The 20138-nt window shown below is 38.6% G+C and overlaps 2 protein-coding genes across 2 annotated transcripts in view; both read right to left on the bottom strand.

Moving 5' to 3' along the window:
- Window positions 1-973: 973 nt before the first annotated feature.
- oacyl (O-acyltransferase like) lies at window positions 974-6331 on the bottom strand. The gene is made up of 15 exons (XM_007558914.2): window positions 6135-6331; window positions 5402-5535; window positions 5234-5312; window positions 5000-5135; window positions 4715-4899; window positions 4439-4651; window positions 4272-4374; window positions 4091-4192; window positions 3061-3226; window positions 2904-2983; window positions 2710-2820; window positions 2490-2613; window positions 2133-2319; window positions 1761-1903; window positions 974-1653 (listed from the first exon to the last, which is right to left on the bottom strand). Exons 1-15 carry the CDS (start codon window positions 6289-6291, stop codon window positions 1549-1551), a joined length of 2025 nt encoding a protein of 674 aa, XP_007558976.2. The 5' UTR covers window positions 6292-6331; the 3' UTR covers window positions 974-1548.
- A 2041-nt stretch (window positions 6332-8372) lies between these two features.
- Window positions 8373-20138, bottom strand: part of znf532 (zinc finger protein 532) — a 15666-nt gene continuing 3900 nt past the window's right edge. The window contains exons 4-11 of the mRNA XM_007558912.2: window positions 16281-18603; window positions 15737-15918; window positions 14440-14616; window positions 13080-13242; window positions 12564-12878; window positions 12362-12477; window positions 11921-12050; window positions 8373-11464 (exon numbers count right to left, since the gene is read on the bottom strand). Coding sequence (XP_007558974.1) covers window positions 10961-11464; window positions 11921-12050; window positions 12362-12477; window positions 12564-12878; window positions 13080-13242; window positions 14440-14616; window positions 15737-15918; window positions 16281-18572 — 3879 coding nt within the window. The 5' untranslated portion in view covers window positions 18573-18603 and the 3' untranslated portion in view covers window positions 8373-10960. The remainder of the gene's footprint in view (window positions 11465-11920; window positions 12051-12361; window positions 12478-12563; window positions 12879-13079; window positions 13243-14439; window positions 14617-15736; window positions 15919-16280; window positions 18604-20138) is intronic.

Raw genomic sequence — 20138 nt, 5'->3', positions numbered from 1 at the left:
ATGTGTTTGATGGCAACTAAAACTCTTTGTGATTCTCTCTTCAGTTGAGTCACTGTCTGGTAAATGGCCGTGAACTACTTATAGAAGAAATGCAGTGAAGTCATTTGCATTCTTGGACACTTGAGGGACGTAAAAGAAATGGCTGACATAAGAAGTGAGTCAGACAGAAAAAGCAACCAAATTAGTTAGGTGGTATCGAAAGTACGGCCATTATTTTAAAATAAGTTCTATAAAACTGTAATAGGAAATCCTATGAGGTTTGGGGAGAAAAAAAATGTAATCATTGCTGACTGATAAACACTTTTGTGAGTTTATGAGCTTTTACGAAACGAGTAAAAGTTCATGGAAAGACAATGAGAAAAAAAAAGAAACTAATTTCATCCAAGGATCTGAGAGAACTCTGACAGACAACCATTATCGTTAACATGGTATGCTAACAGCTCAGTTTACAGGCAGCGGTGACGATATTTCACAGTAACATGTCCTGGATGACAGCATCGGGTGTTGACAACCTCAGCTAATCCTCTTAATTTTTAACTCCTCTGGGATTTTTGGTAGGTGTTCAGATTTTATTTGAGCTTCTGAGATGCTAATCAGTGTCTCTCAGTCTTATTGACACAATTACGCATTGCAGCAGCTGTCCCAAAGTAAAAAAAAAAAAAAAAAAAAAAAAAAAAACTAAGAGCAGAGATACTTCCAGCTGAGCAGTATCCAAAACCAGAGAGAATAAAAACAAACATCATGTTTCAACAAGAACAAGGAGGAATAAAATATTTTAGAAAAAAAAAAAACAATACAGAGCTACTCCAACTTCATCACATCTGAAGGGTAATAATTCTAGAAAAAAAAGACAAAAATAAATGCTGTAAAAAGTACAAAACAAAATTGAAAGAAAGGAAAAACAATCCACAAAACAGATTTGATGCAATATATTTATTTCTTTTACTCTGCTGAAAATCTTAACCTGTCATTCACAGGTTGTCATTCACAATGACCTGTCACGTGAATGACAGGTTAAAAGTTTAATTTATTTTTTATTCGAATTACTCAGTATTGTGCAAACTGATATTAATTACTCATATCTCCATATATGTTAGAAAAACAAACATGCTTTCATGGGGTTTCCTTTTTTTCTCTCTCTATGGCTTTAATTGCTTTCTTTTTCTAAAAGAGTCTGTACCATGACAACCAGCACATCTAACGATACCTATAACATAAATGCAACTGAAGGATTTTCAGCGTATAACCTACTTTGAATGTTGAGGAACATTTAGTCAGTGAGGTTTTGTTTAGCTGCTGTGTAAATATAAGGATCTTAGACAAAATGTGAATTGTTTTTCAAAATGTGAAAAACAAAGAAAATGCAAAAATCAAAGAAATAAGGCAGACATGTTTTGATCTCCGTGGGAAATTAAGCAACAATAAGAAAACATCTACTAATCTCAAATTGTCCGTAATGATTTTGCTACGGCAGCAATTTGCCAACTCTTTACAAGAGATACCGATATACATATGTTGAAGGGTGCTGTACTATACGAGGCAGATTCTCTAGATGCATTTGGGTTTCAGGAAGAGGTAGGGTTTCTCAACCAACACAGTGAGAGCACAGCCGACTGCCAGAGTTAGCAACAGGTGGCCGAGGAACAGGTACATCTGTAGAGGACAGACACCCATTGGCGTAAAAATATGAAGAAAATAGAAAGAAAGATTTGTTAAAAAAAACAAACAAAAAAAAAAAACAATGAAGATTAAATTCTCACAAAGTTGATGTCTGTGTAGTGGATCGGCGTCTCTTGCATGCCATTGTAGAGGATGATGAAGATGGGATGGATCAGATAGCAGGCAAAGCTAATGTTGGAAAGTGGAACCCAGAAACCAAAGGACAAGAATGTCTTGATAAAACCTGGAGAAACAAATATACACTAAAACTGAGACGCTAATTCTTCCCGTCCTTTTACTACTGTTTACTTTATACAGCAATATCTAGAGTTCAAAGGTAAACATAACCTAATACCTGTGGTACAGTTTTTGGTAAAAGTAACCAAAGAACAAAGAAGAATGAAACATATGTGCTTTTTAAAATGAAATTAAGTTTTCTGCCAAATTGGAGATGTAATTGGATTTATTCAAACCTCCATAGCCCTCCTCACAGGCCAGTATGATCCAACTCACAGTCAGGGCCCAGACTGGTCTGTGCAACCCCTGATATAGAGCATGAGCCACAGATGGATAAGGTGGGGTTTCTTTCAGGAAGTAGGCCAGTCCGATCAGCAAAACCATCAGAGAAAAACAGCACAACCAACCAAGCGCTACTTGCCACTGAATAAAAAATTAAGCACAAAAACGTAAAGACCGGTTTCAGTTCAAAGTTACACATCAGCTGATGTACAAAAGACAAATGAACAGGCAAAATATTCCATTCAGTTCTACTTTATTACAAAGTTAAGGGTTCTCAAATTCTCCAAGAATGGAAAATCCAAATAACTCACCCTTTCCTTTAATAGTTGATCTTTCTTTGTTGTCAGGTATATTCCTGCTACGATCCCTATTAGAAATGATCCATATCTTGTGTAGGGTTTCACATAGTAGTGCAAAACATAGTTGTCTGATGTTCTGCAAAGACAAACTCTTCAACATAAATATGTGGACGCCAAAAGAAGAGGTAAATTTGATGTCATTTACTGAACCTCTTTCGGTTAGGAGGCTTACATTGTGGATGGCTGAAAGACTGGAAGGTGCAGACATGCAGTTATAGCAGCACTGGCCACAGTGGTGCTCACCAAAAGGCCTCCCACCACAACAGCAAACACACTCCTTTTACTGAAGCAGAAGAGACAGAATGGAAAAGGTTATTACTCTGGTTTACATGATGTTTGGGATGATGTTAAAGGATGTGGACATACAGTCTGTAAAAATAGACCAGCAGGGGGGTTGTGGCGTAACACTGGAAGTCCAGAGACAAGTACCATGTCCAGGGAATACACTGAGGAGAGATTTGGAGAGAGGCAAAAATGAGCTGAAATTCCTCCTGAAGACAAACGAAGAGCTGATGAAACTTACAATCTCGTGGACTGGCAGGAGATTGCTAACCAGCAGTAGGTTAGCCCACCAGTACGCCTTGCAGTCCGTCAACATTTCAACAAATGGGAACCAGTAGGGTCCCCACCGCACCAAAGAGATGACGCTGATGGTGAGACACACTGTGAACAGATGCAGAGGCTGAATCCTGGAGCGGGAAGACGAGGAGAGAAATGTAATCTTTCAGTCCTCAGATTTACTGTACAAAAACATTATACTTCGTTTCAACCATTACATTTGTTGACATTTTCTTACAACTCCAAATTTTAATAGATTTATTGGCATTTTATGTGTTGGACCAACACAAATAAAATGTTTTGTTTTCACTTTACTGCGATTCCCCTAATTGAAATCCAAAACTATGAGTCCACCTGTGCAAACGTTTTATCTAAATATATGTCCAGCAGTTCTGTGGAAGCCTTTTATGGTTCTCGGATAAAATTAGTGAACAAACAGCATCGTGAACACAAAGGAACAGAGCAGACAGGTTAGGGATGAAGCTAAGAAAAGTTCAGAGTATCAGGTAGTAAATCAATCAATATAATGAAAAAGTTGCTTATAGGAGCACAGCTCAGGACCTTGCATGTACAGCCAGAGCTACAGGTGAATGGTGTACATCAAAGACTACATGTTACAACGGGAAAAATCAAAGTCCAGATTGAAGTCCAATTGTGGAAAAATTCTGTATAGACTCTCTCAACCAATCTGACTGAGCTTGAGGTATTTTGCAAAGCAGTTTGGGCAAAACTTTCAATCGCTAAAGGTGGTAAAGACATACCCCAAAAGATCTGAAGTTCTAATTGCAAAGATACTAACGCCACACATTTCTCAGATTTTTAATCGCAAAACAAACAACAAACCAGGTTCCATTTCCCTTCAATGTCACAATTATGTTGCTCTTTGTGTTGGTCCCTCAAATAAAATCCCAATGATGAAATACTGAAAAATGCCTATGTGGTGTGAACTATTTTGGAAGGCACTGTAATATAGTCTTCCAGTTATGATATTTTGCCTTTTAATCCTCTTGAAGAGATAGTTGGCAACCAGACCGAGACTTAAATTGTCTTCTGCCTCGTCGATTGAGCTCAGCAAAGACCTGGCACTGAGCAAACCCCTGAAAAGTAAAGTTATAAGAAGTTAGAAATCACTTTATGCGCCACGATAAGGTTAGCAGTATTTCAGTCAAGTCTCACCCCAGCAGTAAGAAAGTGTCAACGGCGAGAAAAACAGGCCCGCTGATGGTGAGCACATATACTGGGCTGCTTTCGACTGCTTTCCTCCATGTTTTGTAGTTATCTACAATGGGAGACACGACAATGTGAACACAATATTTTTAAAGACGTTGCAGACTGTTTCTTACCTAGGTTGTTAATAATTGGGAACTGTGCAGAATGGCCACATATAATCCACAGCAAGCTGAGGACGCGAATGCCGTTCAGAGAGGTGTAGTTTTCACATCGGGCAGAGGGGACGGTGCTGAGGACTCCCTTGCTAGTTGTCTGCAAGGAGAATGCTTGAAAGCAGCTGGAAACACAGCGTTGAGAAAGACACTGTCCAGCAGGGCCGATTCTGCCTGTAAAAATAAACATCTGAGTACTTGTCTATTAGCAGGAGATCAAATGAAAATTCTTCTTACCATTTTCCTCTAATGTGCCCCCATTCATTTCATTGCTGGCCAAGCCATTGGTTTTCAGGCTGCCATAAACGTTTAAATGGGAAAACTCAGTTGTGGGATTGACCGTGCTGCTCTGCTCTGATCTTCTTAAGGCTGTGAACAGGGTGGCCACCAGAGGAATGGCTAACATTACACAGCACACACACCTGTGGAGGGAAAAAGATTTAGTTTAACTCGACCATAGGCATTGAAGAACAAGCATGCAGAGGGATGGGAGTGATATCAAGGGATGACTAATATACTGACATGCAGGCGATGTCTGATGCATCAAGAGCAACTGCGTCAGCCATACAGTGAGTCATGATTAGCTCCCGAGAAGACTGATTGGTCAGGATTGGAGGTAATGGACCAAGGAGGGACTTCTGGTTAAGCTGAAGTCTGTCTATTGGGAAAATAGGTACCATGTGAGGAAAATGTGAAAAATAATCCCAAAGCAGAGAAAGACAAATATGCAGAAAATCTGTCTTAATTAACACTCACCACACTGCACCAGCTGCTTCACATCGTCTTCCCCACATGAGTTAGGAACACAAATGCCCACAAAATACTGTGTTGCTCCCTGCAATAGCAGGAAAAAAAAAAATATATATACAGTTTTTCTCTATAACCTACCATCCATCCATCATTAAGATTTTTATTGGTATTCACCTGCTTCAGGAACACCTGGCAGTAGTGTGTAGAGAAGCTGGGGCCGATGGCAGAGCGACACTGCTGTGGCGAACCAGGCTGGTTCACGTTACCGTCTTCAACGCTGCTGCCCATCTTTCCAAAGGAGTCGTACACTTTTTTTTTAAAAAGGAGAGAAACATTGCCCCTTACTTTTTCCATAGGAATGACAAATCCTTTTGGGTGAGACATTCATCTGCTTTGATATGTAAGTAGGTCAACTTTTAGCCCAAGAGGGGGAAAAAAAAATCAATAAATTAGAACGTGTGCTTCAATGAGGCTCGTTTGCCAGATTATTTTTATGACAACAACCTCAAAGAAAACAAACATATTTTTCATTAAACCCACTTTTCTGTCTTAAAAGTAATGTTTTATAGCTTTGAGCAGAAAATCCTAATTAACAGAAATAAAGGCTAAACAGTACCCTAAAAAAACATTAAACATTTTTCTTTAAACTTCCAGTAATGTATTTATTTATTTACACTCACTACCAGTTAAGTATTAGAAAGAGTGAAATGTTTATTGTGTTCTTGCTTTAAAGTTTTTTATTTTATTTTTTAATGACCATGTATACTACATTGCATTTGTAAAGATTCAATCCAAATATATGCCAGGTGATTTTCAACCAAAACCTGGGATCTGTTGATAAAATAACCTTTTGATGGCCCAGTCTGCCAAACCACAAGGAAAATATTCCACAGGTGTCAGCACTTACTGAGAGCAGCATATTCCTTTGGCTTGTCCTGGTTTAATTCCCAAAGGAATGTGTCGACGTCCTTCATGCATCTTTGCAATATACTGTAGTTGAGTGAGTTTCCAAGTACGACGCTGCTGCTCACTAACAGAAGAAACACAAGCCAACCAAGGGCCATTTCAGTGCCGACTGCACCTCTTTTGTCCACAAGATGCTTAAATAACAGAAAGGGTCACCTCACCAAGCAGAGAGAAGCATGAAATTGATCTTCTTAAGGAGAAATGGAAAACGGCTTTGGAAACTGGTGCAGGGAGGATTTTCTGCATCAGGTGTGAACGGCATCTAGTTACTTGAAAAACAGAAAAATCAGAGCTGAATACGTCACTGCACAGCATGACAGTAATTCATGTGGAATCACAATCACGGTCTGCTTTCCTGAACAAGCACCAGGCAAATTTAATTTCATCAACCAACCAACCAAATTTGAATTTAAGTAGAGCACATTTTGAATTTGCTTTTAAACAAGAATCATGTACTTGAGAGCATCACTAGTACAAAGCAAACTTCGACATTGCTACAGCGATTGATGTGTAGTAACCTTCTGTATGTAATATATTTCTAGTAGTATTTTTTTCTTACTTTTTACTTCCATAAGTAATATTATAACACTACTCTTCCTTGAGTACAATTTCTGACTGTTCTACCCACCAGTTACCTCACCTAAGAAAGAACAAACATGTTTAACCAAACATGGGGGGCCACTGTGGCTCTGTGACTAGAATAGTCGTCTTGTTATAGGAAAGTTGCAGGTTCAATTCCAGCTTCCTCCATGTTGAATGTGCCCCAAACTGCCTATTTATCTGCATAAAATAAGCTATCAGTGTATAAATTTGTGAGGGTAAATGTGACTCTAGTGTAAAGTGCTATATAAGTTCATTTACCAAAACTTTATAAAACACAAACTTATCCCTGATAGAACTTCAGAGACACTAGAAAGATGCCTGCATTTATTTTAAAAAGTACCTTAATGACAAGAAATATGCGGCACCCATGATAATATCAGTGCAAAGTGCCCACTAGGGGGAGACGTTGTCTCACCCACCAAGCAACCGAAAGAGAGCAAGAGCTTTATCTGGAAACAGTGCGACACAGGCAGGAAGAAAAGTTGTAACACAAACCTTCATTGCTCAGCAAAGCTTAACTGAATTTAATTAATTACAAATTTACAAATACTGAAAGAGAAATTATGTGTAGTGTTGTATGACAAAAGTCAGTCAAGAATAAAATGCATTCAAAAATGTGTTGACCAATGAAAATTTGAAAGTGACAGTGACGTAAAGGATTAACGGCACAGGAAAAGAACCCATTTCATTGCACTTTAAATTTGTACAACGGCATCAATACTTTTCAGCACCCTTAGTAAAAAATTTTAAAAAGTTTGCCTGCATGTATTTCTTTTTGTCTTCATATCACACTCCACAAATTTGAACAAGTCTGACCACGGAGGAGAAATTATTGTGGCCAAACGAGCAGCAAATGGCAAAACGCACTGTAAACAGGTGACTATGGCAAGCCATTAGTATCAATAATAAGACATTTATTAACACCTTGCTGTGAACTGTAAATCACATATTTTGTTTTTGTGCCACAGCGTTGTGAACAATAAATGGTAGTGCTCTTTACCAGATTTTAGGCCATTTTACCCAATAAGTACATTGCAAGGGCAGACACAACCAGAAAGATAAGTGATCTTTTGGAAATTACTGAAAATTACTGAAAGTACCTGCCATTCTGCTCCTGTCTTAATCATATCCAGTTTCTCAGAAAAGTTTGGTATGATGTTTAACTCACTCTGTTATTTTCTGTTAGTAAAATATCAGAAAACAATGTGTTTCCATAGGAAAAAAAAAAGGACATTACGTTATTTACAGATTGCAAAGAGTCATGTTGATCTCCTAAGGCCGCACTGCCACTCATGCAAATACATAAACATTACAGGGTAAAATCAGCACTTTCATAAAAAACGAGATGTTTCTTTGGCAAAATAAATCTTATATAGGGCTTTTTTTAAAGTGTGAAGTCATAATAGTGCAATAAACCATTTTCCAAGCTTGCTTATTTTTAGACTTTCTACACATCTTCACTTTATATCGGTGTGGAAGGCATTGCTGGTTTCAATGCAAACAGTGACAAGTGAATTCATAATATTTTTTCAGGGAACAGCTGATGTTTAATATGCATTTAGGATTGGGTCACTTCTGGCATTTTCTCTGTTTATTGACATAAACAATAATTTTGCACACAAACATGAGAACTTTTAAAAAAAATGGTAGAAGCAGCAGTTAAGACATGTAATTATTACACAATTCCCAGACTGCTTCTCACATGCAGCTTTACAGTGCAAAAATATTAAGATCCTTATCGGAATGTGGATGGAGTTGTGTGTCAGAAGCCGAGAAGACACTTAAAGATTTCATTTTATTCTTTTTAAAAAGAGACTAGTTTTTATTTGAAGCGAACTTTCATGGTTACTTTTGAGTGTCCAGTATGTTACTTGAAGTAAACAGCAATTACAGTGTAATCGATTTGGTGAATCAGAGAGAGACTCTCATAACAAACCTAACAAAGAGTTGAGTGAGGGCTATTTCATCATCTTATTTATGAAACATGGACTGGTCTAAACATGGTGTTAAGAGTCTACATTCTTTATTTCAGAAAAAAGAACATCATGCCTAGAAATTCAGTGGTGGTGTAGTGGTCAGGGTCAGCTATGGTGCTTCAAAACATAGCCATCTTGCCACCATTAGCTGCAACTCAAAGTGGCTCATTAAGTTATTATTATTATTATTTTTTTACTCAGTGATAAAATGTGGTTGACAATATGAAACGTCTATGATTTAAAAAAAACAAACAGACAAACAAGCAAACAGGAAAAACTGAAGAAACTTAAAGGAGGCGAACATTTTTTTCCACAGCGTTGTAACTGCCTGAGGCAAAAGTGACACAGCCTTAACAGAATTGCAACATTATTTGGGAGTTTCTGAAGCTTGGTCTTGAATGGTCCTGTTATGAATATGTAGCTCGACACCAATTTGAAACTGTGTTCCTCATTTTTCAAACGTACAAAGCCCTGACTGCTGTCTACTACCAATAACACTCTTTCACAAAATACTTGACTGGTGATTTAGACTCCAGGTCAACACACATCTGGTCAACCCTGGCTGCTCCTCTTCTTAGCCATGAAGTGAGACAATGACAGTACTTTGAACACTGACTTGTGTACAGGTTAGCCTGTTTCGCAGTCTGTGAGACCAACCAGAGCCAGTTTGGGCCAATTTTACACATTGAATTGGTTGAGTTACAGTGAGTTAAGACCAAACAGGAACCTGAAAGATGTGGTATTTGAAATTTATATTTAAGATGTACCAGTGGCCAGATGCCTGAAAGTTGTTTTGTGTTTTTTTTTTTTTTATGTAAATCTTATGCATCCGATATGTTTTAGTCTTGAGAATTGGTGATGTCTTTAACATCTGTCATGTCTGATGATGACTATTGACCCTGTCAAGTTAACTATTAGCTAATAGTAAGCTAATACTTACTTTATATAAGCTGATGATCATGTATTGATAAGCCGTTACAACCAGAGGCGATTTAAGCACAGGCTCGACTTTGTGACTTGTTCCATGAAAGAGGCTGCTGACAAAAAAAGAACCTCACTGTTCCTTTAAAAAGTAATTGAAACACTATTGCGATAATGTTTTATTAACTAGCTATGTGCTATTAATATTTCAGCTTCTCTGCCAAGGTTACATTCATTTTCAGTAAGATTCAAGGCAGTGCACATTCATCATAATTCCAACATCGACATACAATTTAAAATATAGAAAAGTTATTATAAAGGAAAAAAAAAAACTATCTAATAATCAGTTAAACATTGTTATGGATATGTCAGTCTTATTTCCACTGTGCTCTAAAGACAAATTGACACTAGCAATCTGGAAATGCTAAATATTTTATCTTTTAAGTATTTTGGAAAAAATATATTTACCTCAAAGAGCTGCCATGACGAGGAAAAATATGAAATATTAAGTTTACAAATTTTACAATTGTTCTTGAGTTTGGCTGAGGATTATTTGGCAAAAACAAATTATTGTTTGAGGTGCTCAATAATTTTTATTTGACCTTTACTTTATTCATTCAGGTTTTGAAATCATTGTTCATTTTTCTATTCATCAGACTTTTTGTTGGATGCAGTTTGTTTTTAATAGGCCAGAAATCTTCCAAAAACTCAAAGTTCCTATAGATTAAATTGTTTTGGCATCTAGCATTTTCAGGCAAATTATAGATGCACAGCTGCATTTTCTTATCATGGCAATAAAGAAAAAAAAAGAGTAGTTAATTTGTTGTAATTGCAGTTTCAGAGTATATTCTGAAATTTAGGTCCTCAACAAAGGAAATACCTGTACCTGTAGCTTTAATTTTTTTTTCTTCCAGACTTTTGTTGAATATCAGAAGCACTAAAAACTAGACTGCTAATCAAATGCAGATTATAATAGTGGTTTTATACATTGTCTTGTCGTAGTGGTAATAATAATTTGGAAATAAACAGGTCATCTTAAAAAAATTACTCAAAGTCTATTGAAAATTCTCTGTACAAAAACGTTCCTGATATTTTTGCTGAAAGACACAAATGGAGACTTTGACGTGTATTAAATTTTCTTGCGTGTATATTCTACTGTTTACATAAAGTTGTACACTACAACATCATGTATTTACAGGATAACCACATCTACAGGAGGTACCACAGGTTTAAGGAACTTATGGAATGGTTATAATTAATCTCTCTCTCACTTCTGAGCAGCGCTAAGGGTCTTTGACCTTATGAACGCCATCCCATGTGTCCTCATGTGAGTTTTCAAATGTCCTTCAGTCTCAAACGTATTCCCACACACCTTACATTTGGTATTCGGCATCCCGTCATTGTTCTCGTCTACAACATCCAATTGGTTTTCCCGTTGACTCTCTTCGTCTTCCCGGTCTCTGCCATTATATCTACCGAGACTCTTAAGCTCCTTTAGCCGATGGACGATGAAGAGGTGTCGGGCCAGCGAGCGGGGGGAGGTGTAGCAGAGTCCACACTCCTGACACTGGTGGGATGAGCCGTCAGACTTGTGCTGGGGAATGTGCTTGTGGAAAGCAGCAATATCCTCAGTGGTGAAGCCACAGACGGCACATTTGTGATTTTTGAGAATGTTCACTTTTAGCCTCTTCAATGGTTGTGAGTCGGAACACCTGGAGTTCAAGCCTGGAGACCCCTCGTCTTCATCTGGGTTTCTTTTGGGGCTTCGGTTCTGAAAAGACAGCAAAAGATGAGCTCAGGGTAGTAGCTTTTCCATGAAGTGCAAAACTCACTGGCATCAATCTGACAAAGAATTCAGTACTTTAGGAAGTGCAACAAAACAGCAGATTAGCCAACACTAGGTCCAACATTTCAGCTCAAAAACTGTGATGAGAGAAAATGAATAATTCATAACAGGCCACGATTGCAACAAATCAGAAAGATAATAGAAAAACTGGGAAAAACGCAACAAAAATATTTATAAAAATAAAACATGAATCAAATAAAAGGTATTTTTTCATTTATAAATATCAAACATAAAAATAATAAAGCAAAAACACTTAATATAAAGAAGTAACAAAGCACAGAAAGCCTTTATGTAACTGTTGAAAACAAAATAGCAATTAAATGCAAAGACACATTAAGTTGTGTGCCAAAACTTTAAGTTGTTAAATTCATGCGGATGTACCGTTTGCTTGTCAGGTGGCGTCTCAACATTCTCAGTCCTTCCTGCTGGGTGTTTACCTCCATGAATCATCTGAATGTGCTGGTCCAGCAGCACTCTTTTGGTGAAGGGCTGACTTAAAGCAGGGCAGTGTCTGGAAATTAATATCAATAATAAGACAAACAGAATAATTTTTGCTGCTGGACTATGCACATTGTGTAGTAATTTTAATTTCTTACATTAAATTGTGTGTGTGTGGAAGAAACCATCCAGTTGATTTCAATGTTCTTTCATATTTCAACTTTTTTTTACTTAAAAACTCAAATTTTACTTTCATAGCTGAACTGAATGGTTGTGTGTAGAAAATTTAGCTCAGTACTATTAAGGACACATTTATGGATTTGTGTTAATACAGAATTACAGCTGTTGATTAATCACTCTCAGTAGGGTGGTGGTGGTACTCACGGGCAGGTGAGTACCACCTTTCGTAGTCCTTTATGTTTTAGACGGTTGTGTCGGCAGAGGCTGTGGGAGGAGCTGAAGGACTTATCACACTGTTGACATGGATGCTTCTTCAGTGTCTGCAGTTTGAAGGTTACATTTGAAGAGTCACAAACAAAGCGAAAGAAAACGGTCTCTTTTTATAACAACACTGCAGAGCATTCACCTTGCCGTGTTCACGCCTCATGTGTGTGACAAACAGCTCCCTGGACCTGAGGGGGGCGCTGCATTCTCCACATGTGTATCCTGAGCTGACAGGGCTCCTCAGGTCTGCTGCACAGTTGCTGTTGGTTGTCTTCAGTGGCGACGACGAAGGCTTCTTTTCTCCCTTGCCTTGACAAAAGACGTTCTCTCCGTCTTTGTTGTTATTTTTCGGGATGTTGCTGTTGGCGCTGTTGGAATTGGTGGGCTTGGCGCTAAGTGGAAGGTTGATCCCCAGGTTCGGTGGACCCTCGATGGTCGTCAGGGTTCCATGGATGGCCTGAGAAGATCCACAACAGCCCTTTTTAACATGTTAATATTCATAATGTGCCATGAACCACTTCATTAAATTAATATGACTAAAGTGATTGGCATTAGGTGTTACAAGAGAAGGTTTAATTCAGCTTGGTTTGACGTTTTAAATAGAACAGTAAGGCTAAATCCTGATTTAAAAAAAAAAAAGGAAACAAATTGTGATTACCTTAATATGGTCCAGCATCAGCTGCTTCTGTGCATAGTGCATCGAACAGTCGGGGCATTTAAAGACGGAAACTTTAAAATTGGAAATATGCTGCTCAAAATGTGAGCTGAGCAAGGACTGGAGAGTGAACACTGTGTCACACATGGAACATTTATATATCACCCTGGAAGACAGAAAATGTCATAATTATTAGGAAACTTCAGACATAGCAAAATGTAACAGACTCAAAGCATCCTCTTCAATTTGAGCTATAGTCGTATTTACAAAAGCCAATTCTAAAACTGTTAGGGTTTGTTCAAGAAATACGTAAATTTGTGTTTGTTAAATAAATCCCACAGTACCTCTCGAAATACCCTGTAAAATAGTGAGTTCTTTTGAAATAGTTGCATAATGTGAGAAGTTTGCTAAATACCATGTGAATTTATATTGCCATGTGCTCTTGTGCACAGCCATTACTGTGTGGTTTGGCTCAGTCACAAAGCATGACAGGACTAGATTGCAACAAACAATCTGGTCTGAAGAGAAGATCATCAGGACTGACATTTAGGACTTGTAAAAGTCTACGGTCAGGAAAAGGAAAGCTAACATCTCTATAAACCCCACACTTAGACTTTTACCTTCAGGTTGGCGCTGCAGAGTGCTAATTGCAAAAACAAGTCGTTAAAAAGTGTAATCATTTTGATGAACAGTATCCAGATAGATACTATGCACATTTGCACTTTGACCTTGTCTTAATATAAAAAATACCCAGTATATACGTTCTAGAACTTTTCATTTTCCACCAAATTTTATGTTATCTGCTTTTAAATTTCTGACCACTGAGAGCAAAACGGGACCAAAGTCAAATTCCTTGTTGGTGTGCACAAATTTTAACCAATAATGTAGATTATTGGTTCTCTGTGTGAGATTATGCTACTGCAATAAAAGCTTAATGTATTTGAAGTTTTTAGCATTTCCCGTCAGCAAGTAAACAACTGTTCCTGAACATTGCTTGTCGTCAGTGCTGCTGACGCTGCATGGTGTGGTTAGGTGTTAGGTGGTTAAAGGTTTCCATGTGGAAAAAAACACAATTTAAGCCGCCGTAATGAAAAGCAGCAAATCCTTCTGCTGAGAAGGAAGCCAAGGATGGTTATCTAGACAGAAAGGAATTGGACATGGGGTTTACGTTACATGAGCGCTAACTTGTGTGAATAAAAGAGAGGTTGGGTGTCTGCAAATGTGTAGGCTTAATTTAAATAAAAGATAAATGATAATACAGCCGTCAAAATTAAAAAAAAACTGTTAAAGTGTTGAAATCTATAAAATAGATTTTTTTTTTTTATTGTTATTCTAAACACATTGTAAACAAAAAAGGACCTACTTGGGCTCGCCTGCCTTGGCCCCTGGATGCTGTGTGTATGCATGGGAGTGAGTTCCTGGTGCAGACTTGAAGGCCATGGGGCAGAGTGGACATTTGTAGAAAACCTCACAGTGCATGTTCTGGATGTGAGACTTGAGAGTTGCAACATCAACAAAGATCGTGCTACAGTGAACACAGCTGGAAAACAACCCAGAAAAAAACAAACAAACACAAAGGCAAGTTGAACAAACTATGAATAAAATAAAGTCAAGCCAAGTTTTCAGATTGAACCTTGTTTAAAGTTGTTGTTTTTTTTCCATCATTTTTCCATTACTCTTCCAAACAAAAGGTTAGGCAGCAGAACAATAATCCAAAGAATAAGACATCCTCCCTTCCTTTACCCTAAAAAACTGAATTGCCCTCATCAAAGTCCAAACCTAAATCCGATTTCGAAATGTGACATGATCTTAAACAGGTCGTTTCAGCTCAAAGATCCTACAGTGTGTCTGAATTAAAAAAAAAGAAAAAAAGAAATGTGTGAGGAAAATTTGTATAAATTTGCATTCCACAATTATGAAAAAGTCCTATTAGTTATTGTAAATCCTTGATGACAGTTGCTGGTCCCCTATCAAATTAAATCATTTGAAAGTTACTTGTGTTCTTAAATACAAAAGAAAAACAAAATAAATAAAAAACTATACCAACAAGTAAGCTATCAAGCTCACACTAAATTGTCTTTAGATGTATGTGTGAGTGTACATTGTTGTAATGTGTGTTGGTTCTATGATGGACTGGCAGCCTCTTAATGGAGTACTCTACCTCTCACCTAATGACTTCTTTGATATGCTCCAGCCCTTCTTCGATTGAGGCGGTATGTTAATGAGGGAGTGAGTATTTCTCTGCATTTGGCCTTCAGGGACAAAAATGTCAAGAATTGATTGAAAACAGGTTTTTAACTGGTCTATTATTGCTTGAAAACAACAAAAAAAAGTATTTTTTAATATCCTGTATCTTGGATGACTTAACCACAAGGATTGTGACTGTCACTTTTTGTCCCTGTCATTTTGTCCTGAATGATGTGTCATGAAGCGATATTAGGTGTCAAGCTGAAGCCAAATTGCCAAGAAACCAAGCTAAATAACTGCAATTAAAATGACAATTAAAATGGTCTTTGGACATTGAAGTAAGAAAAAGACCACTTAGAGTGAAACATTGGTTCTCTTCAACAATGAAATGTACGCAACCACTGGAAACGATATCCCAGCAAAAGAGAGACTAGAAGTGTGGATAGTTTTGGTTTTAATTAAGATATGCTCACCAATAGCCGATTCTGCGAGTGTAGTGCAGGCAGTTCTTGGTGACGTGGGACTGAAAGTGAACAGAGCGACAACTGGCACCACACTCTGGACAAATATAAGGGGACTTGTGCTGATGGATTCGTTGGTGTGACAGAAAGCTGCATTGATTTGGAAGAAGCATCTGGCAAACTGTGCATGTTTTCTGTGAAAGAAGGAAATACATGTTTTTATGTTTTATTTTTATGAACAAGCTGGAACAATTATGCAAAAATGCAGGAATATTACAGAGACACAGAGTGATCGGTATTAACACTACAGGCCAGGACAGACAAAAAAGAAGACTTCCACATATTTTTAAACTGTGGAAGGAAGTTGGAGTACCGTGCGAGAACCTAGACATGCACAGGGAGAACAGGTAAACTCCATGCAGAGCTTACTTGTTCTCCCTGGGATTCAGACAAAGGACTTTCTTGGGTCCAGGCAACCATACAAACAACTGTATACCCTTGCAGCCCTTATCAAGCCTTAGCCTTTTTTTTTTTTTTTGAATAACATGGTACCTACCTGACTGTTAGATTCTGGTGCTTGTTGATAGTGCATGGCCAGTGAACTGTCATCCTGGAATATTTCATTGCACTCCAAACATTTCAAGTTGTGCCGACCAAGCTTTGATGCATCATCCTCCAAAGGCATGGCTGCCATAAGGGGAGCGCTGCAAGGAGCTGATATCACTGTAGTCTGGTTACCACCAGCAGTCTTAGCTTGTGTTTGATTTGCAGGCACCTGTACTTGAGATGTGGGGGTGTTGATAGTGATACACGGGGCCACAGGCAAATTTGATGAACTAATCATCTGATCTGCAGGAATGGGTTTGAGGATTAGATGTGAGCACTGCATGACCACCCCTTTGTCCTTGTGTCCTCTTGCATGAGATAAAAGACTACATTTGTTGTAGAAAACCAAACTTTTGGCACAGTGGTTGCAGGTGACCTCGATTCGCACACTCCTGCGTTCGTAGTGGTGTGTCAGGCTCTTTTCAAGAGCAAACGAGTCTCCACACTCCAGGCACTTGTAGCCCCGGGAGGGTAGTGAAATACAGGCTGAGGTTGGCGGAGACAGGTTTGGGACATACACAGGAAGAGGATTCAGGCTACTTAGAACTTTATTGAAAGCATCTACTACAGAGCCTTGAGAGCTTGTGAACACCTGAACCCGAGAGACTTTTTTGGAAGCTTGGCCAGTGACACCAGTCTGTTTACTCTGTTGTGATCGTTGTTTCTGGGAAGGTTTCGAGGAGCATAAGACCTGCTGAAGATCACAGGCAACAGATGACACCGTCTGAGGAAGAAGACTGAGGTTACTAAGATGCACTGTCTTTGGCACAAGTTTAGCACTGGCCAAACTGGAGGCAGGTACCATGACCGTTTGTTGCTGGATAGCATTTGCGGCTTTCAGGATAGCACTGCTGGCACTTTGCACAGATGCGGCAGGGATAACTGTTGCTTTGACTGTCGTGTTGTTAGCCAGCTTAAGGTTAATAACTTGTGAACCAGCTGTTTTGACTGCGGATACTGGCAGGAAAGCTGTTGCCACAGGCTTAATAGTCATTTGTTTCGTGATTTCAATTGACTGGCACCTGCTGGTTGCTACCACGGCTGATGGCAAAGAGGGCCTTATTGGCGACGTAAAAATTGTGCTGGTGGTTGTCATAAGACATGGACTGTTGTCTTCATTCTTCAAGCTTTCTGTTTCAAATTCCGGAAGGACTCTACTGACAGTACGCTTGATCTGTCCAGAAGAGGTCTTAATTGTTTTAATTCTAACCTTTGGAATGACTGGAGTGGTGTCTGTGTTAGAAGCAGGAGAACCTTTGCTGCTGCCCTCACTGATGACACCAGAGGGGCTTTCTGGTTCCCTGGTAAGAAGGTTCTTTGTCAAGTCATTGTCTGACTCTTGCTCCTGTAGTCTCTCTATTGCTCTGAGATTTTCTTTAGACTGTTTAGGCTCTTTCTGTGCTGGCATAGAGTCCAACACCTCAAAGTCTGCAGTGTCAGATGTTTTGCCACTTAGTGATGCAATAGCTGCTATACAAGAATACAGTTTTGTGGGGGACTGGTCTTTGACTTGTGGGATCCTTAGCACATCAACTAGCTCAGGTGACTTTCTAGCATCCATGGAGGCTTGATTTTGAGGTTTGAAAAAATTGTCTTTCGGGGTTTTTTCTGGTAAAGGTAATTGAGATGGACGGTAAGAACATCTCCTTTGACTCTGATTCCCGTTTTGACCTGATTCGTTGTCAACCTTTGAAACCTGGTCCTCTGCTTTAGCAGTGGAAGTAAAGAAGGCTTGGCTTTTCTGTATGCCATTTGTGTCAGCTACCTCAATTTTGTCCTCATCATCAAACTCTTCAGCACTAGATATTGGACTGAACTGAGTGAAAGTAGGAGATTGAGGACTGATTTTATATCCATCATCTCTGGGAACTTTCAATCCTTTCTTAGTGTGTTGAACAACTGGTGGTGCTGCTGATAAGCAGCCATTAGATAGTCCATTGCCAACAGCACTTGCTTGGGAATGAGAGCTAAAATACTTGTCTTTTTCAAATTTGGTTCCATCATATTCACTTGTGTCTGTGCTGCGAATGTTTTTTACAATTACACTAACACCAGCATCATGTTCGCTGCAGGAGTTGTGAGACTCATCTTCACAGTCAGTCCCCCGATTACTCTGTTGCTTGAGTTGTCCATCTTGCTCATCTTGGTGACCAGATTCAATGGCGGCTTTAGGATCCACCATGTCAGGGATGTTAAAGGCCGCCAGTAGGTCGTCAAAGTCAGGCGTCTTCATATCTCCCATGTTCCTTCCCTTGTTCTGATGACTAAGTCACCTGAAATACACAAATAAATTGAGAACAGGTTTAATTAAGCTTGAATTGCCCACTCCAAGACAGATGCTTTGATCACATTTTTTTGGAATGTTTTTTTGCTCTAAATGTTTTTTCTGTGTTTTTTATATTTTTTTCTAATTTAAATATGATCAAAAATAATTGTGTATGATTATTTATTTTTACATCTAATACAACATATTCCTGGCATTAACTCAAAACATTTTTTTGTGGTAATTGGAGTCTAACATAGTGGGCAATCTGGTAGCTCTACTAAATGCTTATGCGCTAATGCTGGTGATCTAGTCTTATTGTTCTCTGAAAAGGAGTGAGAACACACACACACACACACACACACACGCACACGCACACACACACACACACACACATATGGACACTTGCAACTGTTTTAGATTTGCATAGGTTCACATGGAGCTCTTGAACATTTTGAAATACACAGAACAAGCAAATTTGGGGCAACACCTGGTTCAGGTAGTACATGTAAAATCCCCACAAAGTAAACCTTTTGACAGGCAAACAACTGCTCTCATAAACTCAGAAAATATGGATGCATTAAATTAGTGTTTTGAGCTTCCCCAAAACTTCACCAAGACATAATTCGAAAACCAGTTTATATGTATGTTTTGTGGTTTTTAGCCCGTTAACCACCAAGTGGCGTTCGAATTTCAACGATCTGGCTCAAACATTTACTGTCAGATGAAAGATAAACTAATAAAAATGCTCAGAAACAAAGCAAGAAACACCGAGGCTCAGGGCTAATGTAAGCTGGAAGATGCTGGAGTGCCTGTCTCACTGTGCACAGCGAAACCAATTTCACTGCTTTAGCGTGACAATCTGAGAAAATTTGCATACTTAACTGCTGCTGCTCACATGCAGAAAAGCTTTACAGCATGACAAAAAAGCATTTGAGTTGTTTTGCCACACTGACCACAAACAAGTATGCAGGGGTCAAGGTGAGGCTTTCAATATAGAAACACTGGGGCAGCTGCCAAGCATGGTGAAGGTAGCATCATGGAGTAATGCTGTGGAGTTATTTATTTCTCAGTGATATTGGTGCATTCAATTAAGTGGGTAAAGTATAAAAAGGGTGATTACTATCACCAAACACTCCAACTTTACCACAAACTAACAGCTAACACCTGGGAGGTTGAAACGTGGACATAACTTGGTTTTCCAGAAGCACAGTTATTTTTAACACATGTCCAAACTGCTTGTGTAATGCACAAAGCAAGTTAGCATAAAGCTTCTGGGTGGCACCAACCCCTACTCAAAAAAAAAAAAAAAAAAAAAAAATTGAGGATAACACTTAAATTTTGGGTCAGTGTTCAGAAACCAAGCAAGAGTCTCACTGTGCACAGCGAAACCAATTTCACTGCTTTAGCGTGACAATCTGAGAAAATTTGCATACTTAACTGCTGCTGCTCACATGCAGAAACCAGTTGGCTTATGTAGAAAAGCTTTACAGCATGACAAGAAAGCATTTGAGTTGTTTTGCCACACTGACCACAAACAAGTAT

Source organism: Poecilia formosa, unplaced genomic scaffold, assembly GCF_000485575.1.
Source record: "Poecilia formosa unplaced genomic scaffold, Poecilia_formosa-5.1.2 Scaffold100, whole genome shotgun sequence".
Lineage (NCBI taxonomy): Eukaryota > Metazoa > Chordata > Actinopteri > Cyprinodontiformes > Poeciliidae > Poecilia > Poecilia formosa.
Note: the sequence above shows the minus strand (reverse complement) of the source record. Positions and strands in the feature narration are given on the sequence as shown.

Coding starts and splice junctions, on each gene's coding strand:
- oacyl (XM_007558914.2), bottom strand. CDS start 6,291: ATGGCCCTTGGTTGGCTTGTGTTTCTTCTGTTAGTGAGCAGCAGCGTC. Junction 5,536..6,134: donor AAAGGAATATGCTGCTCTCA/GTAAGTGCTGAC, acceptor TTAAAAAAAAAG/TGTACGACTCCTTTGGAAAG. Junction 2,821..2,903: donor CTGGTCTATTTTTACAGACT/GTATGTCCACAT, acceptor CTTCTGCTTCAG/TAAAAGGAGTGTGTTTGCTG.